This window comes from Anser cygnoides, chromosome 5 (assembly GCF_040182565.1).
Source record: "Anser cygnoides isolate HZ-2024a breed goose chromosome 5, Taihu_goose_T2T_genome, whole genome shotgun sequence".
In the NCBI taxonomy this organism is placed as follows: Eukaryota; Metazoa; Chordata; class Aves; order Anseriformes; family Anatidae; genus Anser; species Anser cygnoides.
The window spans coordinates 50,437,285-50,460,689 of NC_089877.1; the positions used below are offsets into that span (position 1 = coordinate 50,437,285).

Genomic DNA, 23,405 nt, shown 5'->3' on the forward strand with positions numbered 1-23,405 from the left:
TAATGTGGAGGATCTGAGGCTCTTGTCCCTGTCCAAGGTGTTCCCATCACACAGGTGGCATTTACACGCTGCCTTTATTTCGATACATTACCTAAATCCCTGAGAAATGACATTTCACCATCTGCCGAAAAACTTTACTCAGATATTTACTTCTCAGCAGTATACATCGGACTTCATGAAAAAGCGGTGAAATTGTTGCCAAGCATCCTTCATCCAAAGGCCTATCTGTGCCGCTTCTCCACCCTGAGCAAGTATTTCCCACTTCAGCTCTCTTCCCCGTAGTTACACGTACACACAAAAGGAATGAGCCAACAATAATTAGTGCCACTAATAAGAGGAACGCCTACCGTGCCCTTCACCCTTCAGGACTGCACAGAACAGCACCCAGGGCAGTAACACAGGTAACAAATACGCAGCTCAGGATCACTGCTGGCTCATCTGCTGCAGGGAGAGCACCGAGCTGTAGGGAGGAGCGCTGCGCCCAGAGCACAGCAAATATGCTTTGGCAGATAGCTGGGTAGGGGAACGCAGATTTGGGATGGGCTCAGCCGAAATTCAGCTCCGGACAGCAGGGAAGGGCCCAACAAGGAAGGAGATGTGTCACAGGGCTTGGTCCCCAGTACCAAGGCAGGGTTCAAGGAGCAGAGCAGCTCCCTGTACTGGAAGAGGGTGGAGGTAGGGATCTCCTGAGAAATCTTAGGCAGGGCTCCTGGACCTGACGGGATGCAGACACGAGCCCTAAGAGAACTCTCTAACGTCACTGTGAAAGCTCAGACTCATCCCACCAGGCCACATATCCAAACAGTAGATTTCTGCTACACGAGCAAAAAACCCTGCACCACGAGGACCACCCGGCTGCAGCACGGAGTCCCACAGAGGCTGGAGGATCTCCACCCTTTGAGGTTTTCAGACCTGACTGGACAAAGCCCTAAATAACTTTATCTGAATTTAAAGCTGAATCTGCTTTGATCGAGATGACGTGCTAAAGACCTCCTCAGGTCCCTACCAAACATCCCAATCCCATGAAGCTACTTATCGGACCTGAGCATTTTCAGTGTAAATAACCGAGCAGGCTCACGTTCTTGCCAACACGCCTGGCTGCCTGCAGCACAAAGGCCACCACAACATCAGCTGCTGCTCCTCCAGCAGTGCCGAGGTGCACTGCAGCAGCGGCAACTTACACCTGTAAACAGCAGGGTGGAACGTCTTCAAAATGGAAGACAGACGCGTGCTGCGTAAACTGCAGGTGGCATCTGCTCCTACGGGCATGGGCACGCTCCTTCCCACGGCTGCCACTGCTCCTGTTCGTCCTGGCGTTGCAGATGGTGCCCAGCGGGGAGAGGAGGAATGGCCAGGAGAAGCTGTGGGTGCTCTGTTCCGGGAGATGCCCCATCCTCGCCGTCTCATCAGCTTGGGTTTTGTGCTATATAATTCCCCACCGCGTAGAAAGGGCTCTGCTTTGACTTAGGAGCGCCTTAAGGAAGGTAACAGTAAGAAGGGATGGCTGGAGCTCGAGCACCAACAAAACTGAAGCAGCAGAAATTTCGCAGCCTTGTGATAATACGCCAGTTGCCAGTCTCACTGACCCGTGTAGCTGTTTAGGCACTCCAGGCTTACTCGAGCAAAGTAACTGGAGACAAACTGGGACACAAGCATCCTTCCCAGCAGAGACCACCTCTGCTTGCACATTACATTATGCTCCTGCTAATGGTCACAGGTTGAGGCTCTAGTGCTATCTTTGAAGTACTCATGCAAATCCTAATGAGACTGGAAAACGCATTGCACATCTTCTGAGGAGACTCAGAGGCACCGTTTACAGGCAGGCAGCAGGCCCTCTGTATGGGAAGGTGATGTAAAAGCAAAGACAAACAAGACGGACCTGAGGGGGATGCTCGGGGTATGGCAAGGCAGCCCCCAGGAGGTCTGGCTGTTCTAGCACATTTTGGCTCCCATGAGCAGTGCAAACCTAAGTGTCTGCAGAACCAAGGCAAAGTGGTGTGAGTTGCAGCTTAGCTAAGGACGTGGAAGGAGACCGTCTATTTTTGCAACCAAGTTCCAAAAAATTAGTTAATATCCTTAGAAGAAACCTCAGATGATCACACTGCTTTTCCTGATATTTTTTTTTCATCTATCACATCTGGAAGGAAACTCCAAAACAAAGGGTCCATTCAGCCGAGTCAGAAAGTTCCCAGTTGCCAAAGTATAAAAATGTGAATTAATCCTTTTCCAGGGCTTCCACTTTGAAAAACAGTGAGAAGCAAGTAAGTATCTGAGATTGGCTACCCCACCGCATTCTTACCGCAGTTGCAGCTCAATCTGCACAGAAGCACTCAGAACCCAAGAAAACAGTCCTCCCTTTCAGCCTTGACCCAAGAATAGAAGAAGCCTTCACAGCATACGCAGGCATTTTCAGCAGAGCGTTTTCCAGAAACATAAGACATCTGGGCAAGATAACTTCCTCACAAAACATGTCAGCTAAAACCAACAGGCGTATGCCGAGCATGTAAACAAAATGCACCTACCAGGATTTGCACAGGCAAATCAGAAAGTGTTAAAAAGGGCTCCTGTAACAGTGCTGGGCTTCCTCCCTTGCAAATAAAGTGATCCTGGATGCAGCAGCACGCCCAGGCAGCTGCTTCGTGGGCAGCTCAGCGATCGCTTCAAGTGGCTCAGCAAGGGCAGCAGGTACATTTCGGCCACACAAACCTTCACAATTTGATCCGAGATTTTGTGGATTGGCCGATCAAACCGCTTGCAAGAATAAGTTCTCTGTGTTCCAGGCCACGCTGTGGAAAGCAAATATTTCTGAGCTGTGTGGAATTTGGAAGTGTTCCACCTTCCTTTTATATACCAAGGAAAAAAAGTTAGAGTAAAAATAAAAAGGTTTGAAGGGGAAAAAAGGAGCCTTTTCAAGTGGAGTATCAGGCCCAATCACAAGTCAGTGAAAGTACAGTGCAAAATTTCTGATGGCCCTCTGCTGAGACAAACACTGATTCATTGTTTGTCATCAGCTGGAATTTGAGCCCTCCTACTTCCCTTCTCTTTCAGCATCTCTCTCTCCAAACGATCTTTGCGTTTGACATGATCACCCCAAGGTTTGTTTTTGAACAGAACTAACGCCATAGCAACAGAAGGGAGAGAAAAGATTTATCAGCACTAGCTTGAAAAAACAAACCATAGCCATGGCGTGCTTTCTTCTGCAAAGTAGGCTACGGTCTGTATTTCCTATTCTGCTTTCAAAAAAAAAAAAAAGGCCAGCTGGGTATTGGTTTCATGTCACTGCTACTTACCACCAGAACCCAGCAGAGATCAGGTGAATGACGTGGAAGACAGTGTCAAAGCTGTGCACAATTTGTAGAAAACACCAGATATGAGGCATTTGCCTTCCCAAGTTTTACAAATCTGTATATGGAAGAAAGCAACCACTAAATAAATGTCCTCATCACTACACCGCTCACCTTCCAATAGAAAGGCTGGCTGGGAGTTAAAAAGCACGCCATGCTTAGAAACCTCTCAGCCCCCCAAGAGCATCCACCGGAGAGCAAGTTGCATGTGTGCACGGCTCCATCGCTGCCCTCATCTTCCCTCCCCTCCTTCTGCTGTCCTCCAAGCACACAGGCAACACGTTATCCAAAATCGTTATACAGGAGGGCAAAAGCAGTTTGTTTCCATTAAGCGTAATTTGTTTAAAGTCTTGGGGTTGCTTTTGTCCGGAACACTGGCCATCCATCGACACTGTGGGGACGGGACGGGCGCCTGGCGGCGTGCCACCGCTCCCCCGTGCTCCCACCCACCGGCGGCTCTGGGAGCAGAGTTCAGAAATAAAGCCAGGTCCAAGGGAAGAGATCTGGAACCGTTCACTCAGGGGAAAAAACAAACAAACAAACAACCCTGCAAATGCTGCATTTAGCAAAAAAAACATTTATCTAAATGACTAATTTTTTTTTTTTTTTAATTTTATCAACGCTCCCATCCATGCTATAATCAACTGTATTTCAGAATCTGGCTCAGCAGGATTGCTTTTTTTCTTTAAAGCTCTTTTGCAGAAATAGTTTTTGCATTATCATTCACATGAAATGAAGCCTTAATGCCAACCTGTTCTGTTCTCTGAACTGAAGACAGGATCTGCCCCCTGCTACATCCCTGAGGAATTTACAACACATTTCTCCCTTTCCATTTATCCTCATTTTTCTCTTAATTTATTTCCATTAAAAAAATAAAATAAACCTCATCTTCTTCAAGCATTTTGCTCCCAGTCTGCAAACAACTAATGACCTCCCCTCCCCAGACTGCTGCACCAAAGTTCTGGCTTTGTTTCGGTTTTTATTTGATCTGCTGCTTACAATACGAGTGCGTGCGCCTCTGCAAGCGGCCTCTCTTGCTGCAGAGGAAATCATGAAACTTTCACCCAAAAGGGGTGAGTGAAGATAAGGAGAAACCATCAGAGGTGATAGCTTTATTCTGAGCCTTCTCACTGGACAGACGCAAGACCAATATTATCTCGAGTGCTAGAAAGTTTAATTAAATGCCACACAAGGGGAAATTCTGTCCAATTTTCCATCCCTTCTGGTAGAAAGCCACCAATGCTCTGCAACGCTGTCACAAATCAGAGTCCAAAAGTCTGTGTGTGGCAGTTCCACCATTTCCTGGCACTGAATCCTGCTCCCCAGGCACCGGACGCGTAGCACCAGCCTGACTTGACCTCTCTGCTCCCTGAGCCCCGAGGCTGAATACGGCGTTTTCTACACACGTCTATTGTGTCCTGTTAGTCGGGTATTCAGTTACGGCTGCACTGACCCCAGAATGCGTGGGGTTTATTTCCATCATAATTCTCCTTCTTAAACTCCACTGAATGTAGACCTTCGGGTTACAGTCACCACCTTTCTCTGCTGAGGCTATTTTCTACCCTGTATCTTATCACAAATTTGCACCAAAATGCTTGTAAAACAGAGCTCCTTCCTTCCCCAGCCACAGCCCCGGTGTTTAGCTCCGCTGTGCATCAGTGCTGTGCGAGACACGCTGAAAAATAGGCACGGGCTCTGGGTTAGAAAGCCAGGTCTTTGAGAAGCTGAAAACTGACGGCTGATGCATTGGTGTACACCACTCTCTCCCCAGAAAGCTCAGAGATGAAAGGCTCCAAAAATATCTTAAGCATTCTGGAGAGGGAAGGGAAGAAGCAAAAATCAATAGTGCCAAGTTCACTGCTTTGCATTGTAGAAAGTAAAGGAAACAGAAACACACGGGGAAGTCTGGTTACGGGAGGGAAAGTGCTTGTGTTTGAAAGGAAGTGGGGCAGAAAGCAGGAAAATGGTTTTGTGTGTCTACTTCTACCCCTGCACATGAGACCTTCCGCCACAGCTTGGAGCAACAGCCTGGCTCGGAAGCCTGCTTGCTCTTGGGATAAATTCAGGGAAACTCTCGGGACCAAAGCAACTCAGCTCGTTCCCCCCTGCCAAGCCAAATCCTGCAGGAGCTGCCCCATCCTGCCCCTCCTCCAGGGCATCCCCACAGACCCCCATGCCAGGTCCACGCAGGTACAGAGCCAGCACGCACGACTCCAGGTCAGAGCCCACGGGAGGTGGCAAAGCACATCCCCAGATGCCGGGCGGAAAGACACTTATCTGGTGGATGAAGAGCAGGTAGCGTCACCGATACACAGCCTTTCCACTTCTCCTCAAATATTTACATATTCAATCTAAATAAGTATTAAAACTTTTAAATATTTAAGACTCGCTCCCGGTCTCTCCAGCCAAGCAAGCCAACGACCTCAGCTGTCCTCGCGCACAGCCGGCTCGGCTGCTCAGCACTGCTGCTGGGGCCAGAGCACGCAGAGCGAACAGTCCTCTTTGTGGCAGAAACACCAGTTCTGCCCCGCTGCAGAGGGCAGACGTGACCCCAGCCATCAGAGGCTGCAAAGGAAGAGTAAGAAGTTCACCAGGAGGATCTCTTTTCTCTCCACCCCTTCCCCAGCCACCCGTCCCGGTGCAGAGTCAGCCTGAACGCTCAGCAATCTGAGCAAGGAAATCCGCTGGGGAGAGGAGACTTCCCCCGGCTCTCCTGCTCTCCCCTCAGCCCAAACGCGCACCACAGCATCGACAACCACCGCCAGGGCAGGGAGGAACTCTCCCCCAGGCAGGAAGGAAACGCAGCTTCAAAACACCGTACCTTTCTGCTTGTCTTCTCAGAATCGAGGAAATTCAAGAGCAGCTGAGCTCACCTTCTGCCCCTGCAGGCCGTTAGCTCTGCGGGTTACCTTCTGCAGCCCTGCCCAGCTCAGCTGTAAAAGTGCCACCAAAGGGCAAGGAAAGCGGGTCCCGCGCTGGGACACACCGTTCATGTTCCCAGATGCCAGCTGCAGCCCAAGGAGCCAGGGTTGCCCGAAGGTGAGGAGCAGCACAGCATAAGCTACGAAGCCCTGCTGGGCTCCCATTTTCTCAGATACCGAGATGTTAACGCAGGAGGAGCAGATTCTGGGTTTAACAGATGGTTTCTTTGCATTTTCTGTCACTGATGGCAGAGCTGATTCCTTTGCGTTCTGTTTGGCACAAGCTCCAGAGGATACGTGCAAGCGCTTTGCGTGCTTGCAGGAGTTACACGCTGCTGCTGCCCTGGGAGCGGCCATCTCCAAAAAGCCTAGGAAGGGAGACGCTGTATTCCAGACAAAACGGGGCAAAAGAAATCTTAGAGGTTTGGGGGTTTTAATTTCATGCTACGTGCACTGACATACACGACTGTCATTTATGGATCAGTTTGCTAACCTCCATGTAAAAGCACAGCACTCGCACACCTGAGGCTTGTCCCTGGAACGACAGCGAGCTCCCGGCTCCTCCTCAGCCTGCAGAGCATGTGGAGAGCTGCCCCCTTCTCCCTCCTCCGGCCACCGAGCATCACCCTCCTAGGGGCACCAGCTTTTGCCCCTTGACCCCCTAATAAAACAATGAGTCCCATGTCCAGGCTGTGGACAAAGCTCTTCAACAGTACAGATTTCCTTTCCAGAAAAAAAGTGTTTTTTTTTCTTTTTTTTTTTTTTTTAAATCCAAGAATAGAACTTTGTAACTACATTGTTTTTGATTTTAAAAAAATTCTAGGAAGGAAAATACATCTCTGCTTGGTTTATCTCCTGCTTATATGTACAATATTTTGGCACTCGCAGCAAGTTCTTTCCAGAACTTGCAAGGATGCAGGAACAGCTGTTCTGAGCACAAAACTGAACTGCGAGCTCTCGCCCCATTCGGGCTGGACTGCAGCAAACAGACTTCGTTAGGCAAGCGGTTAAGCAGCTCAGCCTCGCTCACGGACGGTCTGAAAGGCAACTGTTGATTTTCAGCACTGCAGGAAGAATAATCAATGTGACTCAAATCCAAAAAAGCCTCTTGCCAAGGGTTTCTTCTGAGGTCACAAATGCTCTTGTGGATTAGGAAGGGCAGCAGAACAAATCCAGAGATTAGCAGAGGAAAAAAGTTGAACAGAAAATGTGTGACACAGAAGGATTAGCGCTCCGAAGGAGGAAAACGAGTGATAGAAAAACAAGATCCTGAGCAGAAATCGCAGTAGGCGGAACCTGCTGCTGAGACGGCCTTGCTTTATTTTCTGTACCTGTCAGAAAAATGTTGTTCACATCCGTCAGATTAAGAGACTCTAAGTAATCCCAGAGAAGGAAGGTATGGGAAAATTACAGAGTGGCACAGAAAATTTCTGGTTCACTTCTTGAACTTAAAGCTTCTGAATTGGCAAGTCAGATCCAGAATGACCAGGAAGAATTTTAATGTTTCCTGGAGTGAACTGGGTCAGCTCTAGCCCGGTTACTGACCTGACAGCTCTATTAATCAATCACGGGGGAGAGCAGGCACTAAAGGAGGAATGGAAGAGAGAAGCCATCCACAGCGAATGCTCGAAGCAATCCAGACGCCAGGAATACCGCAGCCCTACAGGCAGCACAGCCGGAGTAAGCACGGGGACGGGAGGGGGGTGTGCTTCTCCAAAGCTTTCAGAGCTTAATTATAGCACTGCATAAACACTCAGAACATCAAGATTGGACATTACTGCAAATATTTATTTATTTTTAGTAACTACTGGCTACAGAGATAGTTAAGATGAAGGAAAAGCGTACTTCTGAGTGCTGCTCTTGGACCCACGTAAACACGTGCTGCGTAACTTCCCTCCCGTTGGCAGTGGGGTCAGTAAGTAGGGCAGCTCATCCGTACAGAGACAGACACCAGCGAGCCTGGCTGCCATCCTGCGCCCTGAGGGCTCAGATCTGGACTCACAGCACAATGCTCAGGCTCAGCTTCAGGACAATTCATCTCCAGGACCTGCCAAGCAGCAGCAGCAGGAGGTGCTCTGGGTGCAAGACCGTGCTTCCCAGGGAGCTCCGGTGTCCCTGCTGCAACTCTCCTGCAAGCACAGCTTCCAGCTTGCAGACCGAGGGGTACGGCCAGGCCTCTGTCAGCCTCTTCTGTTCGTAACTGGCACAGAATATCTGGTTTTCTAGGTTCCTCTTCCATTCTAAAGAGGCTCTGGATGACACAGAGCTATAGGCAAACGCAGGTAGCATCCAGTGCACATTGGATCCAGTCTGCTCATCGTTTTGCTGAATTTATGTGCTCTTTATATTGCGTTTATATACCTTGAAATACCAAAATACCAAATCCCCTTGAAACAAGAGCGATATAAAGTCTGCCTTGCGCTGCGGAGGTTTGACAACCCCACAGCATTAGTTAGACACAGCCAGATATTAACGAGAAACAAAACAAGAGGAACTGCATCGTTAGGGGAGATTCACTCCTGAGACTCAGGAGAACAAACGCTGGTACTGACGGGATGCTCCAGCTACTCCTGAGCAGGGATTGCTAACAAATTCGGTAACAGAACTGCTAGATCAAGCTGGGTTAGCTTACATTACAGAATAAAATGGTGGATAGCCAAGCGTTTGTTTTTTTTAATCTCAGGATGATGAACAGATAAATTAAGGGAAATAATTAGCAGAGACAGCTGAGCTGTGAAAAGCTCAAGGATCTGAATGTAAAAGAGGCTTGGCACTTCATACAGACACATTAAATAGTGAAATGTATTTTCGAATTACATTAAAAAAGAAGAAAATACGGGATCTTTGTGCAGCAAGTGAAGTTTAATGTTAAAGACAATATAGGAATGGCCCCATGTTTTGCACAGATATTTTGCCTCAATTTTCAGCCAGAATAAGGATGCTGACTGTGGGAGCAAGGCAAGGAGGAAAAAAAAAATGTGTAGAGATATCAATAGGTACCAGCAGTCAAAACTAGAACTCATAGACTCAGATTCACTTCATCCAATTTTAGAGTCAGTAACTGCATTGTAAATACAGGCTTTTCAATGGAGTCAGCAAAGAGGAACACATAACTACCTTGATGTTCTAAATTCTTCTAGCCTGCTTTAGATTCCTGTTCTAGGATACGAGGGATTACACCTGAAGTATGCCTGAGCAGAGGGAGCCTGGCTGAGGGGCGTCAGGTGGCTCTGAAGAACTTAACCCACTGGGGTTAGGGAAAGCCGCCTCTCCCCCATAACTGAGTTCTTACTACCAATAATAAAAAAAATCACCCTAAAGAACAAAATCCAGTTAACCAAAGCGTGGCATATGAAATCACAGGACGGAGATACAAGGGTTCCAGATAACCGTAGCCATTATGGAGCACTTCCCAAATATCAAGAAATAGCAACCTTACTTGGGAAAGAGTAGGAGGGGGAAAATTATACCTACAGACCACACAGCTGGCCTAGTACTGTACAAGCATTTCAACGCCTTTGAAGATGGTAAATAATCAGATCCCCAGAGGTAAATATATAAATAAAAACACAGTGAAACATGGCATGGATCTACAAAAGATGCATCAAGACACGCTGTAGGACAACTGACGCTCTAGACACAGAAAACGCAAAGCTATTCTCTCAGACATCAGCAAAGCACGCAGTCAGGTAAAGCAGAGAACAGCAAGGACTAACAGAACAGGAAGGGGAGCTAAATAGAAGAGATGACCATGGCTTGCAGGCTGAAAGAAGCACTGGCAAACCAGAGCGTGCATGCTTGTGGCACTCCTCAGGCACTACTCTTGTGACTGTTCTATTTAATATTTTCATTAGCATCTTAAGACAATAATTAGATTACTGATAGCACTTAATTACACAGAAGTGTGACTGACCACCACCACCCAGAGGGAAGTATCCCACCCAGAGGGAAGTATCACACAGAAGGGAGAAGCAGAAATGGGTCAGTGTGACTAAATACAAAATGAAAGGCTGCACCTAGGTGGGCTAACAATGAAAAAAAAATCTGCCCTGTTCTCAGGGCAAGATGCAGGCATGGTAGCTGAAATAGGACTGCGACACAGATAAGCCCAATTTCACCAGGATCAGAAATGGGTTTTTAGATGAGGTTTGCAGGAATCCAGTTAAAATGTAAAGCTCTACCAGACCCCAAGTAACAAATGTGCACAGATTAGGTCATTCATATCTGGAAATATAAACTGAAAATGAAACTAAACACTTAAGAATTCAACCAAACTTTGACATATATATATAATATTATGTGTGTGTATATATATTTATACACACACACACACACACTGTAGCTACCTCTGGGTGGGGGCAGTGCTCAGCTCAAGATCCTAGAAAATCCCTCTTATAATTTTTTTCCCCACAGTAATGGTCCTTAAAAACTATGAATAAGAGTACTTGGGCTAATGCAGATTCTTAGAGCGTTACTCACTTTCTGGTAAGAAAAGGCTTACCACAATCATTAAACCTGCTGATGTACTTCTGTGCTGATCTATTTTATGCTATAAATTTGTGTTCCGGGTAAGCAGTACAACAAAGATCTGCTACAGGAACCTGAATGGTCCAGGAGCTCCCTAAATATTCTTTTAGGAACAAAAAAAAAAGTAGGAGGTGCAGCAGTGGAAAAGCCTTACATTTCAAATTATTCACTCAGCCTCATGTTTTATTCCATTATAAATGGAGTTCTAAATGAGTAGCACATGGGCTAGACGGGGAAAAAAAAGACCATCAGAAACAGCATTCAAGGAGAAGCAGGTGAAGAGGCACTCTGTCATCTAGCTGTAAAAAAAGTCTGGCACACTCCATAATTCTGGGCTCTTTCCACACCCACCTGACTGAAGAGTCTTCCTCACCAGATGGAGAAGGAAGCTGTGGTTCCTCCTTTGGCACCTCACCAGACTTCTACAAGGATACTGCAGGTATTCTTCCCCATTATGATGGTTGCACTGACTTACAGATAAATCTGTGATGTGAAATTAGGTCAGAACTTTATTTTAATTAGTTAATAATAGTTTCGGGTGCCATCTCCCAGTTCTACAATCTGATTGTTGGTGCTTTAGAATGACATTTCCCATCTCACGCTATTACTTTTTTTTTCCCTTTCACTGTTTGAAAGGCTCAAATGAACAGGAAAATGACTTCCTATTCAGGGAAGACAGTGAATGCAGCAGTAATTAAACAGGCTAGAAAAAGAACAGCTGAAATTATAGCTCTTTATCTTCATTCAACTGTTTTTACAGGAATCTCAGGAGTTCCTGTCACAGCAACAGGTAAAACATCCTGTTGGATGGAAAACGGGATCTATAAGTTGTTGGTGCACGTTCAGCAGACATCAAATCTGAGCATTCATACTAATTTTTAACGCGCAAAGATAGGAAAAGAAGAAACTAGCCAAAAATGCAAGAACAGAGCTAAAGTGTAAAAAGCACTGTGTAGACTTCATACCCTTTTTTCCCCAACTCCTGCTGTGTGCCATGCTGCCTAAGAAACCTTTGCATAAAAGTCACTTCTAAAACAACCAAAATACCAGGTTTATGGTGATAACCATGACTGCCTTGTGTCATCCCCTCACCTCTCATGACCTGCCGTCCCTTGCCTCACAGTAAATTCTATGGAGTAGGGATACTTTCTCCCCTTGATGCACGTTTGTGAAGTGCCCACCAAATTTGGCTATCAGTTTGTGACAAAGGCTTTGAAACACTGGGGTTGCACACACAAGTTCTCCTGCCGTTACCCCAGAGGACTACTTGACTCCTTCTACTGGCTCAGCCACATACAGACACTCAGGAGTCCGTGTCCCTTAGTAATGGCAACAAAGGCCCTGAGCTCCAGATGCACCAAGTATTTGTGCCATGCAGGCAACATAGCCAAGCCAAGATTCATCCATACATATTAACTCCTGGCTAAATTCAACTCTTGCATGTGCTTTTATGATCACTTCCATCCTTATAATTGGATATGAACAAGCTTCCCATTTTAATTTACGGCAGGATTCACATACAAATATGCCTCACAAAACTTCAGGGAAAACTTTCATTTAATGAGGATTTTAATGGACCGTGCTGGGGGGGAGGTAAAGCATACTTCACCCCCCTCTGCGCTCCCTGATTGATCGTACCTGTTCAATTCACTAGCAAGGAAAAGCTGACTTAACCTCAGATGCCTGGCAGAAAGAGTTCCCACAGACAAAGTTTACCCTGAACATCAGAGCTGTGAAAAAAAGCTCACTGCTTCCCAGCAGGAGCCAGGAAGGCAGTTCGGAGAGGCTGCTTCCCCCGAGCCCCGCTGGCAGCGCAGCACGAGCACGCGTGCTCCCTCAGTGATTTTTCCAGGAGGCCAGCTGCACAGAGCTGTCCAACTCCTGATGCTCCTGTCACCACAGAGGGATTAATTCTGAGTTTCCTGACCACTACTCCCCTCCCCACTGCTTTGCATCTCCACAAGTACTCTTGACTTCCCTCCGTCCCTCCGTGGCAGATGAGGATTACTGCCCAAGCGGTGTCTCCATGTTCTACCAGTTCACATAGCCACAGCTACCATCCCGCAGCCCTCGACGCCGTCCCTCTCAGCTGGTTAGACAGGAAACACCGAGGTGTGCGACCCAGCTGGCCCCTGTCACAGATAATGTTATCACAGCTCCAATTGTTCCTGTCTACATCTGCTGGTGGGAGGAAATAATCTACTTGTCTGAGCTGGAACAGGGGATGTTGGAGAACTATGAATCAGGAATCTGCTTGTGTCAGGAAACTTCGGCCATATGTTGCATTAATAAAGGATTTTTTTTCCGTGGCTGTGCTAATAAATAGCAAGTTACCATCATTTCTCCCTATTTCTTCCTCTTTGCATGGTAGCAAAAGGAAGGATGGGGAAGAGGTGGGGTGGAGGAAGGCTGAGCCTTACATGGAAAACCAGAGGTGAGCCTTCCCTGTGCCTCACACAGGCTCCTCGTACACAACTGCAGCCGTAAGCAGAGCGCAACGTGTACAAGGCCTCTGCTGCAGTGACAATAACGCTGCTACAAAACAGGAAGCGCTGCAGGATCCACATGCATGTGCTGAATTGCTGAACCCCAAGCCAAGCCCTCAGAAAAGCACTCACAAACAATGGAGGCGCTCTCCAGGCCAGCTTCCTATCGACCTACAGGAGGACACACCGTGGCTGCAGGCACGGGGAGAGCCCTTCAGTGCCGAGCTTCAGGGAGCTTTGCTCTGCGCAGCAGCATTTCAATGGAAAATATAGGTCTTAATCACTCAAGTTGCAACGTTTTAACTAAAGGATAATGAAATACGCTCCAAAACATCATATTCACCTCAAAAAGGCTTGTTTTCTGCCCTATTATTACCATCACTACCCCTATCAGTTTTAGCAAGCTGGCTTCCTTTAAGCTGCAGTACCCACATTAGGATGTTCTAGAAGTTCACCATTTGGCAAGTCATTTAAGTCCTTCTCCATTTTCCCCCACCTCGCAGTTCTACGATTAACCTGTTTTACTTCACGTCCAACGACTGGATCAGGACATCGGAGACAGGCTTAGGCAGCCACACGAACTGTGAGCCTGACAAGAACACACAACTGACACACTCTGATTAGGCCTCTCCACGATGTCCGAGGCCCCAGACCAGCGGGCGCGAGGGTCCCACAGATCATTGCCGCAGTACGCTCAGTACTGCTTGTTTATACCGCTTTCACAGTAGGCCAGGAGCACAGGCCATGACTACAGCCCAACTGCACGGCGATAACCCAAGCTAAGGCAGCCTCCTGCCCTTGGTTCGAAATGCAGACATCTCTCCACACCAGTGATTTGCCAACTGCCATACCCGAGTGGCCTACACAGCATCCTCTTTCACTTATCAATAACTTCATTGTTTTCCCCTAAGAGAAGCAAGCCATGGGACTACTAACCTATTCTGAAGTGTAACTTTTTTTTTTCCTTACAGTCCCCACACTGACTGGCTTCACAAGGATGCTGAAGGCATGGAGCTGCTTCCGTATGACAAAGCTCCCCCCAGCTATGTGCAGCTACTTAGGCAAAACAGTGGGAACCGATTTCTGGAAAAGCAGCCTGTTCAGGACTGGTTGGAGTGGGGTTGGCTGGGAGGGAGTTAACTTTCTTCACAGCAGCCTGCATGGCACTGTTTTAGATGGGTGACCAAAGCTGTGTGGCTAACACCGATGTCTCAGCTGCTGCTGGGCCATGCACACGCAGCGCTGAGGCCTTCTGACTGCCGCTGCCCCACAGAGAGCAGGTCAGGAGGGGACATGGTGGGGACAGCTGACCCAAACTGAGCAAAGGGATGGTCCATGCCATATAACGCCATGCTCAGCAACATAACTGGGAGAGCTTTTCCAAAACAGCCACTGCTCAGGCACTGGCTGGGCCTCGGCCTGCTGGTGGTACACGATCGGTTTTGCATCTTTTTTTCCTCCACTCATTAAACTGTCTTTTATATCAACCAGTCTTAAATTGTCTTTTACCTCAGCTTTTTTTCCTCGCTTTTGCCCTTTTGATTACTTCCCCTTTCCCACTAGTAGGGAGCAAGCAAGAAGCTGGGTGGGGGCTTAGCTGCTGGCCGTGGTCAACCCACCACAGGGGTGTACAGAGTATCTGCCAAATTTGGGCTCAAGCCACTGCTAAAACACAGATTTAAAATCTGCTACAGGGTTAAAATTAAAAGAGAAAAACATGTTTTAAAACATGTGGCTAGTAGAGGCCAGTCATTCCTATTGCTTGGGTAACACCAAAGCTCTTTTTGAAAGTCCCCTTCCCATCTCTATACTGCCACAAGCAGACACTCTGCTGAGCTGGAAAGACATGGCAACTGCAAACTTACTGCCACATTTTGCATATTTATGGCAATGTGACATTTTCAGATGTATGATTTAAAAAGGGAACTCATTTCAATATCGATGGATCTTGAGTTTTCACATTCCATTTTTTCCCTATTACATCTTTTTCTCCAGTTATTTCAGCTGTTCAAAGGTTTTCACATCCTTCCAGTAATATTTAAATACGCTGACCACAAGTGCCCTCTCAAATACGGGCACAAAACCAATTTCCCTAATTTATGGCTATGAAGATGGCCAAGAGGCATTCCCATTTTCCTATGAAAATGAGCTGGCTATCTGATAACCATTCCTTAGCTAGGCCATGGCGTTACTTATATACTGCTACTGCTGATCAAGGCCTGCCTAGGAGAACACAGGGGCATGTGTGCCTTAAGGGTGACCCACTGATGCAAACCCTTAGTCCACACAGCTCTCACCATCGCAGGCTCTTTAGGGAAAGAGGTGACATGTATGCATGGCACAGCATGCCCTCAGCAGGGAGGGCAGCCCTGTGAAGTCAGTTGCTGTTCAGACCAGTGGCAGTGACCACAGCTAACGTCTCATTTGCATCTTCAGTGGAAGCAAACTCTGCGGACATGGGTTAAAGGTGAACTGAAAAAAACAGAAGCAATTTGATTTTAATCATGTGTGCGCGCTCTGAAACAAATATCAAAAGATGTATATAGCAGTCTGGCCAAGAAGCTTTACTCTCACTCTCCTAATTCTAAGTGAAATTTGAGTGCAACTATTTGATCAAGGTCTGTAAAATTTCTCTCCCGATATTGATAGTTTAGCTAAAGACAAAAATCTCAGGAATTTGTATGAAAGCCTAGACATTCTCCTCATAGTTACTGTAAAACCTCAAACACAGGGAAGGAAAATAGCCCTAAGTATATCGTTTTCAGGTTACTAACCAGTGCATTGTGCTGTCTCTGTTTAATAAGCCCACTTCTTCGATAACTGATCAATAGCAGGGAGGCAGGAGATGGGGAAGGCTCAAAATAGAAGTGTTATTCAAACACCACTAGATCCAAACTAAAGTACAACAATACTGACCAAGCAGAGATACAGAAGACCTGGCCTGGCTCCAGAACACAATAACCATTTGTCTTCTTTGCCAGAGGCAAGCAGCAGCTGGGGATGCCACTCTGGGGGGTAAAATAGCACCGCACTACAGCTGGAGGATTACTCCCAGGAGGAACACAATACGTAATAATAATAAAAGATGACAAGTTCAATGAATGCCCTCTGAAAACCTCTTCAGAGAGGACCAAGTGTTCTTCAGGAGAAGCAGGGAAATTAAGGATGAAAACACTACCAGCAGTTTTCCTAAATTCACTCAAGAGTGAAAATGAATCTACATGCAAAAGGCTTCATCTGAATCGGCCCAAAGTCCTACGGGGAAACCCTGTAGGGCAGATCCCAAACAAGGGAGATGCCCAAATGGTAGTTTATACAGAATTATTTTCCTAAGATTGAATGGCCACCTTTGAAACACTCATCAGAGTCTGCAGGATGATTTCACACACACCAGTGAAAACTTCTAAGTGACAAAAAATGTCCATTTCACAACATAGCAGGAAAAAGAACAAAAGAACAGTAAATGCTTTTTCTTTTTATTATTTTGTTGTAATACCGGCTCTAAAATTAATTTTATTGTGACACCTGTAAACCTGCTCTGCAGCTAGATCAACCTTCTGGGCAAGGTATTGTAGTATAAGACTGGATTCAAATGGAGAACCCCTCTCAACACTGACGTCGCAAGACACAAATGCTCCATAAAGCCACAAGAGTCGCATTTTCTACCACTGTTCACTCCTCAGGTGACTGTTTCAGTAAGAATATACTCAGTGAAAGCAGAAGTGTGTATGCCTTAAAAATACACTTGTGGTAACGTAATCAAACTTGCAAGAAGGACCAGCAATACAGGAAGCTTTCTGCTGTGGAGTGTGGGAGCTGAACTGGAAAAGACTTTACAAAGTGCAACCAGGAGGGAAGAGATGAAAGGGAGAATAAACTTCTATCATGACATCAAGCTTTATAAAAAGTAAATTATAGCCCCTTAAGCACCACTAAGTCAATACACGGTATCCCTGCTAATGACATGGAATGGAAACTATTTGTCTTCTGCACCTCTCAGTGCTGCCAGGAAAAAGATCACAACAATGCTGAAAGGCACATGGTGACCAGCAGCAAAAAACAGGTTCAATTTCCATAAAAAAAAGCTAAACATAGCCTAGATACCCAAGGACATGCACAGGTTCAAGTTCCCAGGTCACAACTAAGTTTACTTAGGTACGTAGATCTCCTGGATGGTTAGTTTGAAACTGTTAGCTTACAACATACAATCAAATTACCGTAAGATAAAGCCTGTGGATTTACAGCTCGTGAACCATATTGAAGCCAGCCAGCTGTGCAATAACCCTACGTCACCCACGGTCGGCTTGTGGTATGGCAAAATAGCAGTGTCTAAAAGGTGCCTTGCCCTTCACAGGCAAAACGCCCAAGACGAGAAGCATACAAGAAGGGTTAACCAGGAATTACGTGATGAAAAGAAGAAAGGAAACATATGGGCTGATTAGCAGGAAGATTTCCTGGTAGCAAAACATATTAGACCATGGAGTACTCTCCCATAGGAACTGGGGAAAGCCCGATCTTTGGAATTTTTTTTTTAAATGTACACTGAACAATAGAAAAGAATGCAGGAAAGAATCCCGCACTTCAGGGAATCTTAGTGGTGGCTCTTCCACCTCTGCAGAGCTCCCCTCCTCAATTCAACCAGCTAGAAAAGTTCTGTGCAGGTCCTTTCCTAACCAGGTCCCCTCCTGCATCTGCAAATGACTTTCTGCACTTCTCAGGGATTGCCACGTCCTTAAGGAGGTGGGCACGCAGAGTTAGTGTTCTGGGATAATATATTGCTTACTACAGATGTGTGTCACTCAAGCTGCAGCTAGAGCATTCCCAGTAAATCTGCTCTGGGGTTTAACCAGTGCTTACAGGGCTCAGCTCCATGCACGCAGTAGGCAGCAGCACATCTGAATGCAGCAATAATACGGGCAGACCTACTGCAGCTGGAGCTCAGCCCGTTAACTACCCCGTAGCAACGCACGGCTGAGTAGCCACCGCACTATTAGCTGTGACCTACAGCAATTTGCAAAGGGACATAACAAAGGAAACGTAGTTTGGTGAAGGGCTGTGTGTCATAACGCACGCTGTGGTTCCAGGCGCTTCCTTGCACCCACTGCCACCAACGCCCAGGATTTTTAAAAGTCCACTTAATTTCATGAAAGGGCGAGAGCTTCTCCCTTCGGCCCAGAAACGTGAAGTGACTGTTTTAGTACCTGGCAAGTTCATAGTCTGTACAGCGTGTGCACTTTGACACCAAACAGGCTGCCAGTGCAGCTGGGAACGCCCTGGGCAAACAGGACCCATTTTGCTTGCAGCCCGATACGCGGGCGCAGGGGGACCTGGCTCAGCAGCCGCGAGGCAGCAGAGGTGAAGGAACGTGTGCGCTTCTACGGCACGTCCTGCCAGGGCGTTTCAACACCATGGGCATCTGCCTCTCAAAGATGCTGCAAGAGATGAAGGGCAGGCGTGAGATGGATGCCCTGTCATGTTTAACACCGCAATGAGTAACTGACAATCGCACCTCCAGGCACGTCAGCCTCTCTCACTGAAACCTGTAATCTTTCTTCCCCTTCCTTCCCCTACGCATCCCACAACCCAGGATGACCCCAGAAAGCGCAAGCTCCAGACCAGTCATCTCCAGGCCTCACTGGTAATGTGTACTGTGCTGTGGGCAGGATCACCTTTGGCTTTGCTGCCAACAGTGGCTATTTTAGATGTATTATTGCCTGTAGACATAAGCAGAAAGTTGAGGAGAAGCTGAAACGTGCTGGGTATCGCTACATTTATCAAGATAACACACTGCAAATTCTTCCTATGGTTGAACCCAACAAAACATATGTACGTGTGTACGATACCTCAGTTCCTTCTCTACTTTAACACAGCTGATCCTGTAACATAGGAGGAAACAGGAGAACAGGATTATTGATAAAATTTCAGAGAGTTACCTATGCTTCTTTTGGACTCAGCTAATTCACACGTGCCACAGTTGGTGACAGCAAGCTACTCCCAGGCAAGCAGAAAGGCAGAGCTACTTCAGAGCAAAACGCAGCCACTGCCTGCAGCACCCACAGCAGCTCCTGTTCTGCTGGTGTGAATACAAACAGGGTGCACACATGAGAAAATGCCCCGAGCAGCTGCAATTGCAAGAGCACATTCTTAAGTCACAGTGATTTTGCATGAAATCTCACAGAGCTAGTGCTGCAAAACTAACAGAGCTAAAGGAAAGAAAGGCAAAAAGCAGCAGCTGAATTATTTGGCCCTAATGTAATGGACAAACAGAAAGGGCTGTCCGTGCTGGCGATAGTGGAGTCGAGGCACTGCAATCCTGTTGCACTGGATCATCCCAGTGAGCCTGCTGAGCCCAGAACAATTCTGGTCGTGGGCCAAAGTAAGGCCCAGAAAAATTACATGAGTGATCCAAAGTCTCCCACGGGGGAACGAAAACAGGTATTTTAACTGCTCGGAACACCCACCACAAACTGGCTCATAACATCTGTGGCTTGGTTTTTGTTTTGCTGCCTTCAGCCAACTGAGTCCCCAGAGAACACGAAGACCTGCAGATGAGCCAGCCAGCCAGATCCCTCCTGAACAGTTTTGCACCTCTCCGCCGTGCCACGGGACCGGCTTTCCCAGCCGTTTGTTCCCTCCAGCAGCTTTTCAATTCTGTTCCAGCAGGATGCAAGTCACTGGATGGGGCAACTCCACTCCAAACCCTTCATTTGCAGGCTGATAAACGAAAGGTTATAAAATGCAGCTTACCAAATTCATGACTTAACGTCCTCCTGCTTGATTTGAACCGTGATCACGGTGATATGTCTGAGATCGACGGGCAAGAAGCGTAGAAAAGGAGGTTGTAGTACATTTTGCCTCCTCTTTCTAGTAAAGTTTCCAAGTCCCTACTCTCCACAAGAAATACAGATGGAGCCTGTCCAGGTGCAAAAAAAAAAAATGGAGATTCACCCAGCAGACATTACAAACATGTACAGGAGAACTCAGTTGTTTTCTTCTCTGCCTAAAATAAATGTCTCAAATAAGCCCTTCAAGTAACTTTCAAGTATTAAAAATAGTTTATGAAAGATGGGTGCCTTTCAAGCTATCTCCTTCTAGGGAAGCATTCCCAGCAAGCATGATGGGAAACAACTGAGACCCTACAGCTATTAATTTCCAACCCATCCAATAAATTGCATCTTATTATTTTGATTTACATCTCACACTGACATAAGACAGACATAAGCGAACAGCCTACTACACAAAGGTGACATCAGCACAGTAGCAATTTATTGGACTTATTCTGGGCTCTTTGATTTGCTTGGATTTTACTTCAGAAACCAACGGCAAGGGAATTATTTTTACCAGGGAATATCAAAGTTTCTCTTCTTCATCCCATGCCTGCAGGAGGGGTGACCTTGGTTTTCCTGGTAATAAAACTTTTCTTTCCCAGTCTTTCTTTATGTTAGACATACCAAGCTGATGACCTTAGTCTGCTATTTCAGAAAGTTCTCAGAGTTTTGGAGAGTATGGGTGGTATCCTCAAAAGCACGGCTGGGACTGCTCTGTCTGCAAGGCACGGTGTTTTAAAAGCAGTGAGAGATGTAGCTGTGGCACGGTCACACACAATTACACACGTTAGCCTTAATCTTCCCAGGAAAACAAGCAGCAGCAAGAAGGACGCGGTGCCATTGACGCAGGTCCAGATTAGCAGCATAACTATACACCTCATGCTTGTCTCCAGATCGACCAGTCCACGTGGAAAAGACACCTGTAAAACCTGCGGCAGCTAACGCTGCGACCCCACTTCCCAGCCACACCACGGCGGTGCTGCCCCAGGGGCACGCAGGTGCCTCTTCCAGCTGCAGAGCGCACCAGGCTACACAGCGACCCGCACAGACCTCGGCGTTTCCAAGCCAGCTCTGTCTACGCTGGCAAAACCAAGCTAGGCAACGACCCACGTCAGCCCTGGGTAAGTTGAAAGTGTTAAACTTGACTACGTAACGAGAACTGCCTTCAGATCCTCCCTATTAATTTTCTTAAGCCCTGGTGCAGACTCACCAAACAAACATCCTGCTGAAACCCTGTTTGCGAAGACGGCTGATACAAGAAGCACCTCTACACGATCAGAAAAAGAGGACACTCGCCCCCTCATCCCTTCTAAAACACAAAAGAAAAATAGCACATTAAAGGGCTCTCTTACAGCACGAGCTGCAATAAGCTGTCAGCATGCTATTTTCTTTATACGGGCAGGCTTTCGGCAAGTCGCTACGCTGCTTGGTTTCTATATTTGCATCTGCTAAATTTAACTGGTTCCCACAGAACCGAAGTCCCGCACTGAATATTTAGAGCATCTCAACTTCTGGGTTTATTAAAATTTTAAAAAAGTTTTCAGTGATATTTATGTCACTTGCCTCCTTTCCCCCCTCCACATAGCCAGCATGCACATGCAGTACACATGTTCCTTGTGCATATGGTATCTCGTCAACTGCCAAGAGAGGAGGTGTTCAATCCCTGAAGCATTAACAAAAAAATCTTGTTTTGTGACAGTACTAGGAAGTAAATACAACTTCAGTAGGTGAAGTCCGTAATTTTAGCTTTCTTATGCTATACTGGCATTAACAGTAGGTTTACAAACATAATATTTTCTACAGAGCCACGAGAAACACAAATGCTAAAAACGCAGATTTTGTGAAGTATAATCATATGATAATCTCATTGAGACTGCACTTCTGCTGATGACACACAAGCTGTTGCATGTGGGATTTAGGATATTTTGGTCTGAAGTTAAACAAGGAAAAGTCTCCCAGAAGTGGCAAAAAAATAACACTGCAACTTCTCCAAACGTTCAGACAGGGACAGACACCAATGGATTAGCTTCAGCACAGAGCTCTGAGGGGTGCTGTTTTCCTGCGCCCCAGAACTAGAAGTCTCCCACACCCGTTTACATCATTAAATGATAAAAGACGACTAGAGCGACCCAAAGAGGAGCAGTGCAAATGTAAAGATGGTCAAGAAACCTGCAGGCATTTGGAATTCATTCATTCAGGATTTTCCAGCTAAGAATTGGGTGGAGGGAATGACATGAATGATAGGACTGACTTACACAAAAAGATTGTGCAGAATGGGCGTCTGCATTCATATTTATGCCCAGAGGAAAGAGCAAGAGCCTTTGACATTTTGCACGGACCTTAATAGCAGCTGTCTGCACCTTTGAAAAGCAGGCTCATTACTTCGCAATTTACCTCCCAGACCTTCAGATTAAAAAAAGGTCCAATACGATCAAGCCACAGGACTTCCCCTCACTAAGACCTCTATCATAACTGGTGGCCTGCCAAAACACTTAGCTTTGTGAAAATAAAATCCTGATTTCAGAGAGCTTCAACTAAGCGGGAAGCTAATTTGAGGTCTAGTAGTGTCTTCAAATGATTATTTCTCCCTGATTAGGGCATCTCATTTCCATTGTAGTGTTTGCAAATTTTAAGTCCCCGCCATCCTCTCTATGGCACATCCAAAACCTGCAGAAACACCATGGAGCGCGGGGCTGGCAGCACATTACACCAACACAGGACGTGGTAGCAAATGAGGTGCACGGCACTCTTCTGCCTGCCTCAGCCCAAGAAACAGGGTGCTGGGAAACACACCAGCACCAGCTGGAGCCCAGCTAGTAAGGAACAGGAGAGGACAGTCCCAACAGACAGATCCTCGTGCTACAGGAGACTTCCCAGTTCAAGTGTTTCCTTTGCATAAAGTCATCCAAACGCTACGCCCACAGGAATTAGCAGATTTGGGGTAGGTGTGTGGTGATATGCAGGCACTGACACGTCCCGTGCAGCCAGCACAGCTGTAACCTGGCCCTCCCAGCGATGCTGCGTGGCCCCGCCGATGCGGCACGCAGCTCAGGAGGCTAGCGAGTCTCACTGCAAAACAAAGCCTGTCCCCTGCCACGCCAGCACAGTTTTGCAACCTCAGAATGAAGAGCTGGCTTGCCTCCAGCCAACTTCAAGAACAAGCACAGGACAGGCCCCAAAGACACGTCCTTCAGTACAGCCTGTTCTGAACACCCCAGCAGAGACGTTTGTGAAGGGGAACAAAGACAAACACGGAGCCAGTGCAAAGCCTGGTTTGAAGTTCGAAATTTGCTCTTCTGA

At 46.8% G+C, this 23,405-nt stretch overlaps 1 protein-coding gene across 4 annotated transcripts in view; it reads right to left on the reverse strand.

The window, feature by feature from the left end:
* ITPK1 (inositol-tetrakisphosphate 1-kinase) overlaps positions 1-23,405 on the reverse strand; it is a 145,413-nt gene that overhangs the window by 77,094 nt on the left and 44,914 nt on the right. The window contains exon 1 of one of the 4 annotated variants that reach the window (XM_066998281.1): positions 20,026-20,049. The exons of 2 other annotated variants lie outside the window; for them this stretch is intronic. In XM_066998281.1, coding sequence (XP_066854382.1) covers positions 20,026-20,034 — 9 coding nt within the window. In that variant the 5' untranslated portion in view covers positions 20,035-20,049. Of the gene's footprint in view, positions 1-3,458; positions 3,516-20,025; positions 20,050-23,405 lie in introns of those variants that run through there. One more of the 4 variants, XM_048070360.2, reaches the window with a different exon arrangement.